The sequence below is a fragment of the Suricata suricatta genome, chromosome 13 (genome assembly GCF_006229205.1).
Source record: "Suricata suricatta isolate VVHF042 chromosome 13, meerkat_22Aug2017_6uvM2_HiC, whole genome shotgun sequence".
Lineage (NCBI taxonomy): Eukaryota > Metazoa > Chordata > Mammalia > Carnivora > Herpestidae > Suricata > Suricata suricatta.
The window spans coordinates 77,166,982-77,186,330 of NC_043712.1; the positions used below are offsets into that span (position 1 = coordinate 77,166,982).

The 19,349-nt window shown below is 38.0% G+C and overlaps 1 protein-coding gene across 8 annotated transcripts in view; it reads right to left on the minus strand.

Moving 5' to 3' along the window:
* C13H9orf85 (chromosome 13 C9orf85 homolog) overlaps positions 1-19,349 on the minus strand; it is a 129,176-nt gene that overhangs the window by 64,797 nt on the left and 45,030 nt on the right. The window contains exons 3-4 of one of the 8 annotated variants that reach the window (XR_003901723.1): positions 16,949-17,096; positions 10,066-10,117 (exon numbers count right to left, since the gene is read on the minus strand). The exons of 3 other annotated variants lie outside the window; for them this stretch is intronic. Coding sequence is in view for 2 of the 5 variants with exons in the window: in XM_029919476.1 (XP_029775336.1) it covers position 2,485 (1 nt within the window). In the remaining 3 variants the exon portion in view is untranslated. Of the gene's footprint in view, positions 1-2,450; positions 2,486-6,833; positions 6,862-8,667; positions 9,180-10,065; positions 10,118-16,948; positions 17,097-19,349 lie in introns of those variants that run through there. 4 more of the 8 variants (XR_003901722.1, XR_003901724.1, XM_029919476.1 and 1 more) reach the window with 4 other exon arrangements.

Genomic DNA, 19,349 nt, shown 5'->3' on the forward strand with positions numbered 1-19,349 from the left:
TTGACATTGCTGCTATGAACATTGGGGTACATGTGCTCCTATGCATCAGCATTTCTGTCTCTCTTGGGTAAATCCCCAGCCATGCTATTGCTGGGTCATAAGGGAGTTCTATCAATAGTTTTTTGAGGAATCTCCACACTGTTTTCCAGAGTGGCTGCACCAGTTTACATTGCCACCAACAGTGTAAGAGGGTGCCCATCTCTCCACACCCTCTCCAACATCTACAGTCTCTTGCTTTGTTCAGTTTAGCCACTCTGACTGGCGTGAGGTGGTAGGTATCTCAGTGTGGTTTAAAGCTTGTAAAAATGTCAGCTGCAGGGGCACCTAGATGGTTCAGTCTGAGCATGAGACTCTTGATCTCGGGGTTGTAAGCTTGAACCCCACATTCAATGTAGAGATTACTTAAATAATATTTTTTAATGTCAAATGCAAATGGTGACCGTTTTACTTCTTCCTTTCCTATTTGGATGCCTTTTCTTTCTTTTTCTGGCCAAATTACTCTGGCTATGACTTCCAGTGCTGTGTTGAATTAAAGTGGCGAGAACAGGCATCTTCATCTTGTTCCTGATCTTAGAGGAAAAGCTTCCAGCTTTTCACTACTGAATATAATGTTAGCTATGATTTTCTCATATACAGTCTTTATTACAGTGAGGTGTGTTCCCTCTATTCCCAGTTTGCTGAGAGTTTTTATCATAAACAGATGGTGAATTTTGTCAAAGGCTTTTTCTGCATCTACTGAGATGATCACACTATTTTTATCTTCCATGTTATTAATGTAGTATATTACATTGATTCGTAGATGTTAAACTACCCTTGCATCCCTAGAATAAATCCTGCTTGATCATGTTGTATGATCCATCTCATGTATCATTGAACTTGGTCTGCTAATATTTTGCTAAGGATTTTTGCATCCATATGCATGAGGGACACAGGCCAGCAATTTTCTTTTCTTCTGGCATCCCTGCCTGGTTTTGGTATCAGGGTGATGCTGGCTTCATAAAATGATCTTTGAAGTGTTCCTTTCTTTTCTATATTTTGGAATAGTGTGAGAAGAATTGGTATTAATTCTTTAAATGTTGGCGGAATTCACCAGTAACGCTGCCTGGTCCTGGACTTTAGTTTTGGGAGAGGCTTTTGATTATTAATTCAATCTCCTTACTAGTAATCAGTCTCTTCAGATTTTCTATTTCCTTAAGATAAAGTCTTGATAGGTTGCATGTTACTAGGAATTTATCCATTTCTTATAGGTTTTCCGATTTGGTGGGATACAATTGTTCATGTAGTCTCTTAGGATCTTTTGTATTTCTGTGGTATCAACTGTAACTTCTGTTTTATGTCCGATTTTATTTGAGTCCTTTCTCTTTTCTACTGGGTGAGTTGAGCTCAAGCAAGATTTGTCAATTTTGTTTATCTTTTCAAAGAAACAGTTCTTAGTTTCACTGATCTTTTCTATTGCTGTTTAGTTTCTATTTCACTTTTTTTCCTGCTCTGATCTTTGTTTTTTCCTTCCTTCTACTAAGTTTGGGCTCATTTGTTCTTTTTCTAGTTCCTTGAGATGTAAAATTAGATTAAGATTTTTCTGATTTCTTGATGTAAACATTTACTGCTATGAACTCCCCTCTTCTAACGACTGCTGTATCTCGGATGTTATGTGTGTTCTATTTCCATTTTCAGTTGTCTCAAGGGGCTTTACTTTGTTTTCTTTTTTGATTTCTTCTTTGATCCATTGGTTATTCAGTAGCTTTTTGTTTACTTTCCACAAATTACTGAATTTTCCACTTTTGTTCTTGTAATTTATTTCTACTTTTATACTGCTGTGGTTAAAAAAGATGCTTGATATGATTTCACTCTTCTAAAATTTTTAAGATTTGTTTTGTGGCCTGATCTCTGATCTATCCTGAAGAGTGTTCCATGTACACTTGAGAAGAAAAGTGTATTCTGTTGTTTTTAGGTGGAATATTCTGCACATATCTATATAATATTGTTAAAATGTCCACACTATCCAAAGCAATGTACAGATTCAATGCAATGCCTACCAAAATTCCAATGACACTTCTCACAAAAATAAAATAATCCTAACGTTATATGGAACCACAAAAAAATCTCAAAGAGTCAAAGTAATCCTGAGAAAGAACAAAGTTAAAGGCATCACACTTCTTGACTTCAAGCTATAGCACAAAGCTATAGTAATGAAAACAGTATGGTATGGACATAAAAACAGATACAGAGATCAATAGAACAGAATTCATAGCCCAGAAATAAAAGCACACACATATGGTCAATTAATTTACAGCAAAGGAGGGGCTCCTGGGTGGCTCAATTGGTTAAGTGTCCAACTTCGGCTCAGGTCGTGATCTCATGATTCGTGGTTTTGAGCCTTGCATTGGGCTCTGTGCTGACAGATCAGAGCCTGTAGCCTACTTCGGATTCTGTGTCTCCCTCTCCCTCTCTGCCCTTCTCCCGCTCATGTTCTGTTTCTTTCTCTCTAAAATTAAAAAAAATTTTTTTAATTTACAAAAAAGGAGTTAAGAACAAACAATAGAGAAAAAATAGTCTCTTCAATCAATAGTGTTGGGAAAACTGGACAGCCATGTCAAAACATGTCAAAGAATGAAACTGGACCTCTATCTTAAATCATACAGAAAAACTCACCCAAAATGACATAAATACTTGAATGTAAGACCTGAAACAATAAACCTCCTATAACAAAACACAGGCAATAAGCTCCTTGATAAGGTCTTAGCAATGATTTTTTTTGGATTTAAGAAGAAAAGTAAACCGGCAAAATTGAAAATAAGTAAGTGTGACTACATCAAACTAAAAGGCTTCTGCACAGCAAAGTAAACTATCAACAAAATGAAAAGATAACTTACTAAAGAGGAGAAAATATTCACAAATTATATATAGTATCTGAGAAGGAGTTAATACCCAAACTATATCATGAACTCATACAACTCATAGGTATATGAAAAAAATGCACATCACTAATTACCAAGGACATTCAAATCAAAACCACAATGAGATACTCCCATCACACATGTTAGAATGGCTATTATTAAAAAGACAAGAGATAAGTGTTAGTGAGGATGTGGAAAAAAGGGAACCTTTGTGTACCATTGGTGGGAATATAAATCAGTGCAGTCACTATATAAAACAATAATGGAGGTTCCTCAAAAATAGAAATACCATATGATCCAGTATCTCCACTTCTGGGTATTTATCTGCAGAAAATACAAACACTAAGCTGGAAAGATACACGTACCCACATGTTAACTACAGCATTATTGCAATAGCCAAGAAATGGAAACAACCTAGGGTCATCCAGCTAGCTGGTCAGTAGAGCATGAGACTCTTGTTCTTGGGGTTGTGAGTTCAAGCCCCATATTGGACAAAGAGATTACTTTAAAAACAAAATGGAAACAACCTATGTGTCCACTAATGAATGTATAAATAAAGAAAATGTGGTATATATATACAAGAGAATATTATCCAGCCATAAAAAAGTAGGAAATCAAAAGGTACAAACTTCTAGTTATAAAATAAAGTTATGGGGAATTAAGGTACAACATGATAACTATACTTACTTAATAATATTAACTGTACTGCATATCTGAAAGTTGCTAAGAGACTAAATCTTAAAAGTTCTCACCACAAGAAAAAACCATTTTTAACTATGTACGGTGACAGATGTTAAACTAGACTTATTGTGGTGATAATTTTGCAATATTATGTCAATTATACCTAAATTTAAACAATTTAAAACTTTTGTGCTACAAAGGACATTATCAACATAGTAAAAAAGAAAAAAAGGAAGAAAGAAAGAAAGAAACCCTCACTGAATGGAAGAAAATATTTGCAAATATATGGTAACAGACTTCTATCTAGAATACATAATGAACTCTTATAACTAAATAATAAAAACACAAATAACTCAAAAATAAGCAAAGGATTTAAATAGATGTTTCACCAAAAAAAATGTATAAGTGGCCAAAAAGCACATGAAAACATGCTCAACATCACCAGCCATCAGGGAAAAGCACATCAAAACTGCAATGCTATAACCAACTCACAGCACTAGAATGACTATTATCAAAAAGAGGGCAATAAGCAAATGTCAGTAAAAATGCAGAAGAATTGGAACCCTGGTGTTGCTGGTCATAAGTAAAAAAGTATGGTCACTTTTGAAGGCAATTTGGCAGTTCCGCAAAAGGTTAAATAGAGAGTTATCATATAACCCAGGAACCTCACTTCTCTCTCTCGTCACATATACATGAGAAATGAAAATATACATGCACACAAAAACTTGTACATGAATGTTGACAGCAACATTATTTGTTAACAGCCAAAAGACTGGAAACAATCCAAATGTCCATCAGGTAATGAATGGCTAAATAAGATGCACAGTTCTAGAGTAGAGTGCTTAGTAATAAAAAAGAATTAAGCACTGATGCATGTTATAACATGTTCGAAACAATTATGCTAAGAAGACAGTCACAAAACACTGCATGTTATATGATTCTGTTTATATGAAATGTTCAAATTGGGCAAAGTGATCAAGCCCGAAAGCAAGTAGGGGTGTTTGGGGGGAAAATGGAGATTGTTTACTAATGGGCATGGGATTTCTTTCTGAGATGATGAAAATATTCCAAATTGACTGTGGTGATGATTGCACAACTCTATGATGTACCAAAAGCAACTGAATTGTACACTTCAAATGGATGAAGTAGATGGTGTGTGAGTTAAATCTTCATAAAGGTATTTTTAAAAGTCAAACAGAAGGGTTAGAAATAAAATCTTAGAATGAGCGACAAAAGATAGCAGAAATCCACATTAAACAAATATATAGTTAAAAGTAGGACAAGGAAAAAACCATGCAAATACTAATCAACAGAAACTGGAGGGGAGCCAGCGTGGCTCAGTCAATTAAACCTCTGACTCTTGATTTTGGCTCACATCATGATCTCGAGGTTTGTGAGATTGAGCCTTGCATCAGGCTCTGCACTTAGAGAGTTTTCTCTCTTGCCTCTCTCTCAAAATAAATGTTAAAAAAAAAAAAAAAAGAAGAAGCCCTAGTCAATATATTATCAAAATATACTTCCAAGAAAATTTCCAGGTATAAAAATAGTTATTCAATGACAATAAAGGGATTAGTTGTGCAAAAACACACAATAATCCTAAATGTCTAGGTACCTAACAACAGCGTATTATAATAAGTGAGGCAAAACTATGACTAAAATGAGAATTAAAAAAATCCACAAGTACAATTAGGGGCTTCAACCCTTCTCTTTCTGTAACTGATGGAATAAGTATATGAAAACATCAATAAAGGACAGCTGGTTGGTAGAAGGCTATCAACCAAATTAACGTTTTCAGAACACTCCATGCATCAAAAGCAATATATTCAAAGTATTAATAATAATATAAAATAAATTAGAAACATAAAGTAAAATAATTAAATAATATAAAAATATATTAAGAAAACAGAACAATATCTTCTCTTTAAGTACATGCGGAGCAGGCTCCAAGAGACCGCATATTCTCAGCCATACCACCAACCTTAACAAATTAAGAAAAATTTTTTCAACCTGAAATTTGTTGTTTTACCACAATGAAAATAATTGAAAGTCAGTAAAACAAAAAAACACCTGCAAAAATGCTGTAATATCTAGAAAGTAAACAAAACATTCCTAAATAACCTGCAGGTCACAGATGAAATCACAAGGGAAATTAGAAAATATTCTGACACAACATCAAAACTTATAGAACAAAGCTAAAAATATTCTTGGGAAATTTATATAATTAAATGTTTATATCAAACTGGAAGAACTATCTGAACTTCTACTTTAAGAAAGCACGGAGACGGGGCGGGTGGGTGGCTCAGTCGGTTAAGCGTCCAACTTCAGCTCAGGTCATGATCTCCCAGTGTGTGAGTCTGAAACCTGCATCAGGCTCTGTGCTGACAGCTCAGAGCCTGGAGCCTGCTTCAGATTCTGTGTCTCACCCCCTCTCTGCCCCTCTCCTGCTTGTGCTGTCTCTTGAAAATAAATAAATGTTTAAAAAAAAACAAAACAAAACAAAGAAAAAATGAAAGAAAGCAGGGAGCGGGGCACCTGGGAAAGAGTGCAAATTAAACTCAAAGCAAACAAAAGGAGAGAAGCAATATCAATACAAATCAAAATCAATGAAATTGAGGGGTGCCTGGCTGGCTCACTCATTAGACCATGTGACTCTTGACCTTGGGGTCCTGAGTTCGAGCCCCACACTGGGAGTAGAGTTTACATTAAAAAAATCAATAAAATTGAAAACAGAAAGAGAAAATCAATAAAACCAAAAGCAGACTCTTAAAAAATAATAAGGGAATTTGGCAAACAACTCGATGCACATGAATCGAACAACCTCATTGAAATAGACACATTTCTGAAAAGATACACTATCAAAACAAGAAATAGTACTAATTTTAAAAAAGGACTGGTTTTACACAAATCCTTCCAGAAAACAAAATAGGAAGAACAATTCTCAGCTCATGTCATGAGGCCCTAATATTGTGACAATACAAAGACAAAATTATGGACTCGTATTTCTAATGAACACAGATGTAAAAATCCATGACAAAATGTTAGAAAATTAAATTTAGCACTATACCAAATTGGCTTTATCCAAGAGCATGCAAGACTGACTCAATATTAAAATCAATGAAGGGGCGCCTGGGTGGCTCAGTCAGTTGAGTCCAACTTCCGCGCAGGTCATCATCTCACAGGTTCATGAGTTCAAGTCCTGCATCCAGCTCAGTGCTGACAGATTCTGCTTCAGATTCTGTCTCCCTCTCTCTCTGCCCCTGCCAGGCTCATGCTCTGTCTCTCTCTCAAAAATAAAAGTAAACATTAAAAAAATATTAAAATCAATTAGCATAATTCACCTAATTGATGTTCTAAGGAAGAAAAACTATATATTGATCTCTTAGATGCAGAAAAAGCATTTAACGAAAAGTAACATCCATTCATGTTAAAAACTCTCAGCAAACTATAAAGGAAACTTCCTCAACCTGGTCAAAAGCATTTACAAAGAAATTATAGCTAACATCATGTTTAATGATGAAAGAATGAATATCTTCCCTAAAGATCAGGAATAGGGCAAGGATATAGGCCCTCATTGTTCCTTTTCAAAAACAGACTGGGGGTTCGAGGCAGTGCAATAAAGGCAAAAAGGGAATATAATAGCATACAGTTTAGAAAGCAAGAAATAAAACTGTATTTTTTAAAACTATATCTGTGTAGAAAATCCCAGTGAATTAACAAAATAAGTATTAAAAATAAAAAGTGAGGGGGTTTGGTACAGAATGTGACTCTTGATCTCAGGGTTGTGGGTTTGAGCCCCACCCTAGGTGTAAAGATTACTTAAAAATAAAATCTTTTTAAAAAGTAAATAAATATAAAATGAGTTTTTTAAAGCCATAGTATATATGGTCAGTAAACAAAAATAAACTCTGTGTTCTAGCAATGACCAATGTCTTTCTGTAGAAATTGACAAACTGATTCTAAAAGTTATAAGAAAAAGCAAAAAAATCATAAGTATCAAAATAATTTTGAAAAAGAAAACCAGATGGGGAGACTCACATTGGTTTTCAAGACTTACTGGAACACTGTAGTAATCAAGTTAGTATAGAATTGGTGAAAGAATAGACACATGGATCAATGGGACAAAAGAGAATCCAGAAATGGAACCATACATATACAATCAATCGATTTTCAGCACAGTACAAAGGGAATTCAATGGAGAAAAAAAACAGTCCTTTCAACAAATGATGCTGTACCAATAGGATATCCATAAAATTCACAGGAAATGCCTCATAAGTCCAAATATAAAACCAAGAATTATACAATTTCTAAAAGAAAACACAGGAGAAAATATTTGTGAGCCCAGGCCAGGCAAAGATTTCTTAACTACAACAACAAAATCATGATCAAATTTCCCTGATAAGGAGTGTCTGGGTGGCTCAGTCAGTTGAGTGCCCCACTCTTGAGTTTGGGTCAGGTCATGGTCCAAGAGACGTAAGATGAAGCCAGCATTGGGCTCCTCAATGAGTGGGGAACCTGCTTGGGATTCTTCATCTCCCTTTCTCTCTGCCCCTCCCCTGCTCAAGCTTGCTTGCTCTCTCTCTCTCGTTCTCTCTTTCTCTCTCTCTCTCTCTCAAAATAAATAACTGACTGTAACGGCACTGGGCTCAGAAATCAGGCTCTCCCTATTTTACCTCTTCTTTAAAATAATTTTTTTAATGTTTATTTATTTTTGAGAGAAAGAGAGACAGCATGAATGGGGAAGGGTCAGAGAGAGAGGGAGAAACAAAATCTGAAGCAGGCTCCAGGCTCTGAGCTGTCAGCACAGAGCCCAACGCGGGACTCGAATTCATGAACCATGAGATCATGACTTAAGCCAAAGTTGGACGCTTGACCGGCTGAGCCACCTAGGAGCCCCTTACCTATTCTTCTAATACTTGTATTCTTCTTGGGCACAGGATGGCTCTATATGTCATTAGGACGGCCGCCGATCATAAGACTGCTGGGTAAGGTTTCTTTCTAAATGACCCAGTGTGATCCCTCAGAGAGCATAAAATCCAAGATACATCTGACCGTGTAATAGTCAAAACTATTACCTAGCTGGGGCACTTACCCAACAAGGGACTGCTCCCTTGAGACTGGGTCATGGATAAAGCTCATGAGGAAGTTGCCGAGATAGGACAGGAGTTCCAGACTTTCGTTTTTTTCATGTCTTGCATTTCTCCTTACGCACGGGCTGTTCAGTGTTCTTTGTCCTACTCTCAGAATGAAAGTACTTCTAGCTTAGATATACGACATTCATCATGATTTAAAATAACTGTCCCTTCCTAACAAAAGCCAGGACCTTTACCCCATCCATTAATATTAGATCTAGAGTCTTACAAAAGTGATTATTATTGGTCGCCAAACACATTGACTCCCACAAAATGGAAAGAGGCAGCCCCAATTTCCGTGGCGAGGCAGTCCTTTCACCAGCACTACTGAAGTCCAGGATGCAATAAAGAAGCAAAGGAAGGTCGACATCCCTTCTCGAGAAGTACACAGGTGTCAGAGCAGTCAAGAAGAGAAACACCACCTGCCGCTCTGAACCCCAGAACCTTCGGCAAGATTCCTGATGAGAATATTCTGTCATTTGGAAGCAAAGGGGAGTTTTGGTTAATGGACGCAAGTCAGTTAACGTACTCTCTTCGTTTTGTAGGAAGTAACTATGGGATCAACATTCTCAACCCCAAAGGATTCTCCCTTGGGCTGTCTCCTAGCACATTAGAGCCAATTTGGACAACAGGATTTCTGATCCACCTGGGAAAAGGCCTACAAAGGAAACAAACACTGCTGGTTTGCCAGATTAAATGCAACCTCAGTACGGGGGAGACTTGTCCTGTCTCCCAAGGAAACCCATGTGATTGAAAGGATGGGCAGGTTCCTTCTTTGGGAGGCATGCTAGGTCAGAGCTCAGCAGGTCGGAGATGCCCACCTGCACCAGGGACAATAATTTGATGGTTCCAGGGAGGTGTCCCCAGGGCCCAGACTAAACAGAGCAATGCTCCTGGGGATCAGCAGGGATGCGTCCAGGCCAGGGGGCTCTCCCTATCTTTCCCATCCTCGATCCCATCCAACACTCCCCTGGGATACCTCTTGAGAAACCGGAACCAGCTTGGCCCTGACACCTGTATGCTTCCTTCCCAAGTCAGCTTACTTTTGAACATTGCTGGCCTCAGTATAAACTAGAGGATGGGGCAATCTGCTCAGAAAAGTAGACCAAAATCCCACACGGTCAGCTCTTTAAGGCCCTGTGTGTGATCTGTCCTGATTCTGGTAGAGGGCGTGAGAACACCTGTCTCCTCACCTCTGCTCCTCACTCCACCATCACTCACCTGCCTCGGGCCCTTCTGCTTCTGTTAATCTGCCACATCACCTGTGTCCTGTCCTGTTCTCCAGGTGCCCCACTTCATCCTGTCAACAGGTTGCTGCCAAGATCCTGTACATGCCTCCCTCTATTTTTCCTAAGTTACTCATCTCCTCTTCATTTGCTTCTTCTCTCGTGTGTCAGACCTAGAATATACCTTGAGAAAACCAGATGAATGTTGCCTGCCTCTTGTATAGGAGTTTTCTCCCTCGCTCATTTCCCTGGCTAATGGCAACGATAACTGCAGCCAACCATCTAGTTAGTCTACCTCCAGACAGGGGCTTTAAGGAATATTCCAAAGAAACTGCTGAAATTCCCTTTGTTTCAAGAAAGCTCCCTGTCTTCTCCAGCCCCACAGGACCTGCATATTTTCACTTTCTGTTGTCAGGAAGAAAACGTGCATCTGTTCATCCGTCTGAGCTGATGAGCTTTAGGACCAGAAGTCCTCTTTCTGTGCCACCTCGGCTTGTATAGACCTACAGCCTTGCTGGTGGCACCCCACCTCTTCTGTCCTCCCCCCTCCTCCTGTTTCTGCACCACCAGCTTGCATAATGGGCTCCTATGCCATCTTCAGTGCCCCAGGCACCATTGGCCCCTGCTCCTCCTGCCCTCGCTATCAAAGACGGAAAGGCATTCCAACGTGCTGGGCTGCTTCCGCATGAAGTCCAAACTGGAACACCTCCCTGGTCAACATGAAGGGGTTCAGGACTCAAACCACCCACTTAAGATGTCCCCAAAGTTTCCCTAGGTAAAAAGTGACCATGGGGAACAAACTGATTGACTTTTAAGCAGACCCAGGTGCAACATGTTCAGTATTTAGACTAATTTAAATTTGTTACTTTAATTAAGTAGGACATCTTTAAAGTTAACAGCTTTACATATAATACTTTAATTCTATCTGGTTTTACTAAAGGTCAAATAAGCTCCTGTTATCTCTGTTGCAATTTGTCAGGAAGAAAGAGGACTTAAAATTTGTCTCAAAATTTTCGTGGGTAGCTATTAAAAAATAGGTAGGTTCGAGGAGTGGCTGGGTGGCTCCATCAGTTAAGAGTCCAACTCTTGATTCTGGCTCAGGTCGTGATCTCATGGTTAGTGAGTTCAAGCCCCATGTCAGCCTCCATACCCATATCGCAGAGCAGAACCTACTTGGGATTCTCTCTCTCCTTCGCTCTCTGCCCCAAGCGCAAGCGTGCATGCTCTTGCTCGCTCGCTCGCTCTCTCTCAAAATAAATAAATGTTAAAATAAAAACAGGTTGGTTGAATAAATAAAAAAGGTTTATTGCTTTCAAAATATTTGGTAACCTAAAACTTTAAAGTTTTGCCAAGTTAGATGATAAATAGGATTGAATTTACTGGATATCTAAAACTTTTCCAAATGACACGGAGTCCTAAAGCATCGGTTACTGAACACAGGTTTGCCTTCTTCTTGCAGAGAAACTGAAGATACTTGGGCCCATTGGTAAACAAGCTTGATGCTTTACTGAAAGACTGTACTGTGGAAAAACATCTGTTTTTAGAAATTACGAAACATATTTATAAATTTGCCTATCTAAAGAATTCTGGCTTAAGAGTTCACAATTAGTTACTATTTCATTTCATTGGAAACTAAGGTTTCGAAGAGTTAAAATTCTGTTAAATATAATTAGGAGTAATGGAACAAGGCAAGGCTCTGTAGGAGATCGATGGGAAAGATAGAAGGAATGGAAATACATTTTGTTGGGGGGAAATGAAAGTAATTTTGTCCTAAAATGAGGCTGGTTATTTGGAGAGAAACAGCTTACAACAAAATCTGAAAGTAAAGTTGTAGAAGGTTTGTGAAGAGAAATCTTTAGAAAAGAGTTTTATTGTGTGGTCAGGACTAAGATCGAAATGAACGGATTTTAAAAACGCACTGGTAGAAGACTGAAATTCTGCTTCTGTTAAAGACAAAAAGTTTTGGATTCTTGGACTGCTCTTGGTGAGAAACTGTATACAAAGTTTCTTTTTCTTTATTTGCCCAGAAAAATAAAGCTTCTATGTTTTTTCTTTTTCAGGTCTTTGATTACTTAAGAGGATTCAAACTTCTAAATACTAAGGAAGCTAAGTTTTGCTAACAATTATCTAACCTTCTGTAGAATTTCCTACTGCCCACTTTGGTAAATATATAATTAATTATTAAGTTTTATAATGATCTGTAATCCTATTTAGGCATGTGCTTTAAAACTTTCTGAGGTTAACAAACTTCCTGAGATTTAGATGGTAAATGAAGTCTTTTTGACTAAGTAGGCTTGTTTATTTGATACGTTACTTGGAAAGCAGGGTCAAGCTTATAATGATAAACCTTCTTAGGTTACATTATATGGGTAAATGCTAAAACTATTCTAGGGGCGCCTGGGTGGCTCAGTCGGTTAAGCGGCCAGCTTCAGCTCAGGTCATGATCTCACAGTTCGTGGGTTCAAGCCCCGCATCGGGCTCTGTGCTGACAGCTAGCTCAGAGCCTGGAGCCTGCTTCGGATTCTGTGTCTCCCTCTCTCTCTGACCCTCCCCTGCTAGCGCTGTCTCTCTCTGTCTCTCAAAAATAAATAAAAGACATAAAAAAAACACAACTATTCTAGAAAATATATAAAATTCCTGAAGTTTTAATATGTTCGGCATAAGGTCATTGCTCAATATTCTGATTTTTGAAGTGTTATATGTCACAGAAGTAACTGGATTTCCTTGTTAGCTACATTACAATGAACTTACATCAGATCTTCATTTTTTTAATAAGTGAATTTTATTTTTTCATTTATTTTGAGAGAGAGAGAGAGAGAGAGTGTGTGTGCAAGCGCACAAGTAAGGGGAGGGGCAGAGAGAGAGAAAGAATCCCAAGCAGGCTCCCTGCTGTCAGCTCAGAGCTCAATCCAGGGCTCGATCCCACAAACTCTGTGATCATGACCTGCACTGAAATCAAGAGTTGGACGTCCAAATGACCGAGTCACCCAGGCGCCCCTCATATCGGGTCTTTAACCATGTCCATCTCTGAGGGGTTTTTTTTTTCCTGTCATTTATAGTTATTGTCCTGATACTCTTGCAAAATGTGTTTCATCTTCCAAGAGATTTATGAAAAGGAATATGACAAATACAGGTATTTGATATCTTTAGGATATTACCAAACTGTGTAAGAATTTCCAGAACTAATAGGAAAGCTGCATTCAAACAGAACAAAAATGAATAACATAGAACTGAATGAACTAAGGAAGATGATTATAGGTTTAATGACTCTTGTTTGAAACATTGCTCATTCTCTAATGTTTCCTCTTCTAGATTTAAGTAAACCTTCTCTTAAAATATCCATGATTTATAGAACTATGAAAAAGTATTCCCTTGTGAACAAATTGAAGCATTTAACTTTTCTCTCTACCTGAACCTTCTGAAATTCAGAAACTCAGTGAGTATTCTTTCTTCTGTAGCCTATAATTATTTGCATAAGTTCAATGAGAATCTGTTCTTGTAACAGGACACCACTGAAAACACTGGTTATTTTACCAAGGCTTTAACTGGAATGTCCTATTTGGGAAAGACATGCATAGACTCAGATATGATGAAACAGCTTTAAGGAATTAAGGCTGACTTTATGGAGCCAATGGAGCCCCTTGGAAATGTTGGTTTGATACCCTGCTAGGGTTAAGGTTCCTAGCAGCCTTACCAGGTGAATAAAGGATGTCCATTCCCGGCAGGTGTAGGAACCTCAGGATATTGGGGGGGACCTCAAGGAGAGGAATACACGCAAATCTACAGGTATTGCAGGCAGTATTATGACAAATACCTGGCTTGGCTCTGGCCTCAAGAGGCTGCTAAAAGTTTCAATAATGCATCCTTAGAGGCATCTGGGTGGCTCAGTCACTTAAGCATCTAACTTTTGGTTTTGGCTGAGGTCATAAGCTCATGGTTCGTGGGATGGATCCCTGTGTTGGGCTCTGTGCTGTCCAGCACAGAATTCTTGGGATTCTCTTTCTCTCTCTCTGAACCACTTCCACTCATGCTCTCCACCCCCAACCCCCCCCACACAAAATAAACTTTAAAAAACGCATCCTTATGATACCCATAGATTCCGGTTGTTTTTGTTTATTTGATTGTTTGGTTTTTTAAATAGGCTTCACACCCAGTGTGGAGCCCAACACAGGCCCTGACCTTATGACCCGAAGATCAAGACTGGGACACTTGACCGAATGAGTCCCCAGGCACCCCATAGATTCTAGGTCTGATGAACTTCTTTAGATGTTTGTTGTTTGCCTAAGCTAGACAACTGAGGTAAACTTCGAAAACACTACCCTAAGAGTTCCTATATAGATAATCTTCCTGCTTGGCTAATAAAGGGGGCTCCATGTTGTTCACACAACAAACATATGATTAAACAGCTGGACAATGGGATGGACTCCTCAGTAACTGTGTAAATCGGCTGTGACCTTGAACAAATCCATGGGGCTGGGATAACAAAATCGTTCTTTAAAGGTCAGAGCGCATCGCACTCCGTAGGGTTAATTAACTATGAACTCGTGTGGCTAGTGGATGGCCCTGCCTTGCTTTTAGCTAGATCGGAGAATGCACTAGGAGATGCCCTTATCTCTTGGGACAAGGTATCTCCTACTTGCCAGCGAATCCTCATAATTAGGATATTGTTATGACTAGACATCAGGCAAAGAAGGCAAGGCTTCTTAATGGTTTTATCTTAGCCATATTTGTCCTGGAAGCCACCACTATCGACGTAAAAATGACAAACAGAGGCTTTAGCCAAGCATATAGCAGCCACCTTTAACCCAACCAAACACACAAAGTTATATATAAATTCAAAAAGTGGCCCTCCAAAACCTACTGTCCTTTGACATCCTGACTGCAAGCTAAAGAGGAAGTTATGCTAATATTGAGATTAAATGTTGTGTGTATATATATCCCAGATGGCTCTGCTAATGTATCCCAAGTTTTAGCAGATGTCCACACACAAATTAAGGTAGTGGCTCACTCCTAGCCCTATCAATGATTGGTTAAATTCTTGGTTGGGAGGAGAACATGTCTACCTTAAAGGGTCTTTGTAACATACTTTTTTTTTAAGGTTTTATTTTTAAGTAATCTCTACACCAATTGTGGGGCTTGAATTCACAACCCCAAGTTCAAGACCCACACTTTTTGTTTTTTTGTAATATTAATCCTAATGTGTTCTTTTTTGCTTTATTCTCTCCTATTGTTGAGGTATATGTAAAACTCCTAACTCCTTCACCCAGCCGACAGGTGATCCTTACTGCACAAAACAGTTCTTCCTAGATATCCACTCTGGACTCTATAGCAATGGCCTTCTGTAATAGTTACGTGTAGGTACAGAGAGTGACCAGCTTGGTCCATGGGTAGGGACATCTGTCAGCTTGAAGAAGTTATAGCACAGGAGCCCTTCGGCCTTCAACAACCTTGAAGATTTTAGGACTGAGAATTGGTCAGGGAGGAAATGAGGGATAGAAGCAGGAAAATGTTCACCGGTAGCCCCGAAGGCTGACCTCTAGCCTGCAAGTTCTGATAAGGATCAAATGAGTGCTGGTAGCTACATTCTTAAAGGGGCTTAGAACTGCCTGGGTACCTTATACCGCACCAACACTCGATATTGAACTGAATGATAAATAACCAGAGAAATCTTGCAAAAGTAGTTTTACAAGCACAAATTCAAAGAAGACATTTATGATCTAATCCTCCCTGCACATCCCATCCCCCTTGAGTGCTAAGTGTATAACCACCAGGTTCACACAACAAAAGTGCAGTGCTTCGTGCCCACAGGCCCTCACGCTGCGCTACGTCAAAAACCTGTTAAGTTGCACCATACAATGCCTCAAGAATTCTTTTTTGGCCATTGCGCTCAATGACCCCACAACAGATGGAGTGACTACACAGTTTTGGGGGTGATGGACCCGTCCTATATCCTAATTGTGGCATTAGTCTCACAACTGCATTCATTTCTCAAAATTATCAAACTGTTGTTAAAAACGTGAAAGCAGGCCCAAATTGGACATGCTTATGCTATGCCCCAAGTCACCAAACCAAGACTTAGTTCACATTCAGCTCTGCCAGAAAGGGAATCCCACACCAGTCAATCACGCATCTTGTTAGGTCACCTGCCTGCCAGTCCCCAGCCAGCCCCCAGGAGAGGTGCCAGCAGTGACCAACTAGCTTGTGTCTAGTATAATTTCCTTGGTCCCACTCCCTTCTATCTATAAATGTCTATCATTTTGTGTATCTCCTTACAGCCCCTTTCTATCTGCTAGACGATATGCTGTCTGATTCATGAATCAACGAACAAAGCCAGTAAGATCATTAAGATTGATTAAGTTGAATTTTGTTCTTTAATACCATACTGCATATACATACTAAAAAAAAACACCCCATAACCATCTTTGATATACAATCTAAGTGAAAATAATTATTACAATTTTTAATAAAAATATTTGGAATGTTTGTATTTTGTTTTTCCAAAAAGTTTTACTTAATTACTCTGCAATAAAAAAAATAAGATTTTGTAAATGTGGACCATTAGAACACACATGGATAAAGTTCTAACAATCCAAATGAATTAGGAAAAGTTTCAGGTTTCCTTTTGGCTTCAATTTTATTTTTAAGCTTTAAAATAATTTTAAAGTCTTGGTTAGGTTCATCAGAAGATTCAAGGAAATTAGAATGTTTTGATTTCAATGAATGTGTTGTTTCATACCAGGGAGTCCAGGGGTAAACCAACCCTTAAGTATTCAAATTGCTAATTCAGGGATAAAACTGTATTTACAGAACTGTTAATGGTAAAATTTACATGTAATGCTAAAATTTACATGAAAACAGGATCTCCTGTTTTGGAAGCTGGAGTCAAAAGATCCCAAAATCTACATTCTCTAACCCACTGAGTTCCCAAAACAGCGACTCTTAACACTGACTCAAACACCTGCGTAGCTTATTAAAATGCAGATATCTGGGTTACAGCCATTATTTACATACTCACCAAATCAGGGATGCGTCCCAAGAATCTGTTAAGCTCTTCAAGAAATTCTTATGCACATTAACACTTGAGAACTCTAGACCAGATCAAAGTGATAGGGCCTAGCATGGGGCTTTTCCAGGGTTCCTACTGCTGGTGGAGGCTCCAAAGGCTAATTCAAAGAAAAGAAGGAATTCTATTGCTGAAAGCAATTACGCTCTTTTCAAATTTAAATTAATTCTGAAAAACAGTCAGGTTTTATTAGGCTAGTAACGCTGTGAACATAAATATAGCCGTCTTTTAAGAAGACACACGTTTAAAATGTTTCCTTCCTATAAATGTGAAATGTTTCTGCAAATGTCATATAAATTTATACACTTAAGATCTTCCAGCTTCCCTCGCACCAAGTACTTTTGAGTGCCTTCTCTTTCAAATCTCCTAATCCAGGCTTTGCGTTTTCACTAGGAGTAGAATGAAAGATGGTCTGAAAGTAATTGAGTTTTTGCATTTTTTTTTCACCTCAAGACTGCATTTGTGTAGCCAAAGAATGTTGATTTTAAGAATGGAATGGTTTCCATATTATTTTAAAGATAAGAGACACACATTCCAAGTTGTTATAAAATCTGTGAGGTATTTTGAAACATCTTTTAAAATGGCTGAAAATTATTTAATCATTCCTGAGTGTATTTTCTTATAAAATACACAGTAAAGAAAGACTTTAAATTTAGCCTACATAAACATTTTACTTATTTTCCCTTGAAAATGGCTCTATTTTAAATATTTTGTGAGCCCAACATAAAAGAACTTTAGAGATGTTAAAATAATGGTTTTGCCATCTTTTTATTTCTCCGTGGACTACAATTCCCAGAAACATTCAAACAATCTTGACCATGCATCTACCACACCTAACCCTTTTGGTGGAAACCATGGTCAAATAAAAACACAGGCCACTCTATAAATCATGCTTCCTGACATAGGAGACAGTACACTTTAGAAACAGTTACCATATTTGCTTTTTTCCAGTGAAAGACACAAAAGGAAAGACTAAGTAATTAAAAGCTAAAAAATATACTACATATTTAAGTGTGAAAATCAGGATAAAATTTGAAGTTTTCGATGAACTGCTACAAATACTAGCAAATATTATTTTGAAAATAGTACTGAACTTGGGAAACAGGAGACCTAGACTCTAGCCCAGCACTGACATGCCCTTGTCATATAATCTTTGAAAGTCACTTTGTTTGAGTCCCGTTCTTCATAATGGATACTAAAACTGCTTACACCTCAGCAGGATCAAAGAGAGCCCACCAAACTGGACTATAATCACTCTGTTTGTCAACTCCTAAAAGTGTTAAAAAAATAAAAATAAAAATAAAAACTTGGTTTTTTTTAATGACACTATTGTGATAGTCACATGATTTTTTATATTGTCTAATAAAATATACCAACATTTGGAAGATCGATATAACTCAGTGAAATAGTATTTTCCAAATGCATGATGTCACAAAATCACAGGTAGGGATGGTGCACCTGGCTGGCTCAGTGGGTAGACCATGTGACTCTTGATAGGATCTCTACAATTATCTTGAAAAAGCTATTAAAATGTACTTTTACTCCTTTTAAAATGTACTCTTTCCTTTTTCTTCCACTAGTCAGAAAAAATTTGTAAAACCGTGTAATGATGCCACTTGTCTCACTAATATTTTGTTTCAGAAGCTATTTTTCATAAAAATGTATTAAACCTTAATGGGCATATGTTTGTGTTCACATTATTTATTAAATAATTACTTCAAATATTTTAGTTTTCAAAGCTAATACAATAAATCTTTATAAATATAGCCCATATAAACCAAGTTTTCTCAGGTCCTCAGTAATTTTTAAGAGTTACAGAGAGGTCCTGAAATAAAGGTTTCAGAACCACTGATCTAGACAACAAATACCAAGGGAAAAAGAACTGAAATTATGTTTCTAGTACTTGCTAGAAGTAAAAGGCTCATTTGGCCTCGCCACAACTTCTCCAGGACTGCTTTCATTTCCTGGTTACATGATTACGCATTAACCTTTATCATAACTCAGCTCCACTTGTAATACTCTAACCTGTCACGTATTCCAAGTGGATGACTAGGTGCTTTCATAAACAATGACCTGGGGTACTCCACCCTTCGTGTCCAAATCATAGAAACTTAACCCTGAACAGAATTCCATAAAGCCACACTTCCTGCAGTGACTGTAAGTAATCTGCTACCTAGAAAGATTCTGAAACTATATTAAGGAATTACATCATACGATATAATTAGAAAATGCTTTTAAGGAAACAGTATCTCCAAATTCCAAGAATTTAGAGAAGAAAAAGTTACAATTCACTTCCTTGTGTCCCTAAATGCTATGTTTGAAAGTAAGTGCGGGGGGGGGGGGGGGGGGGGGG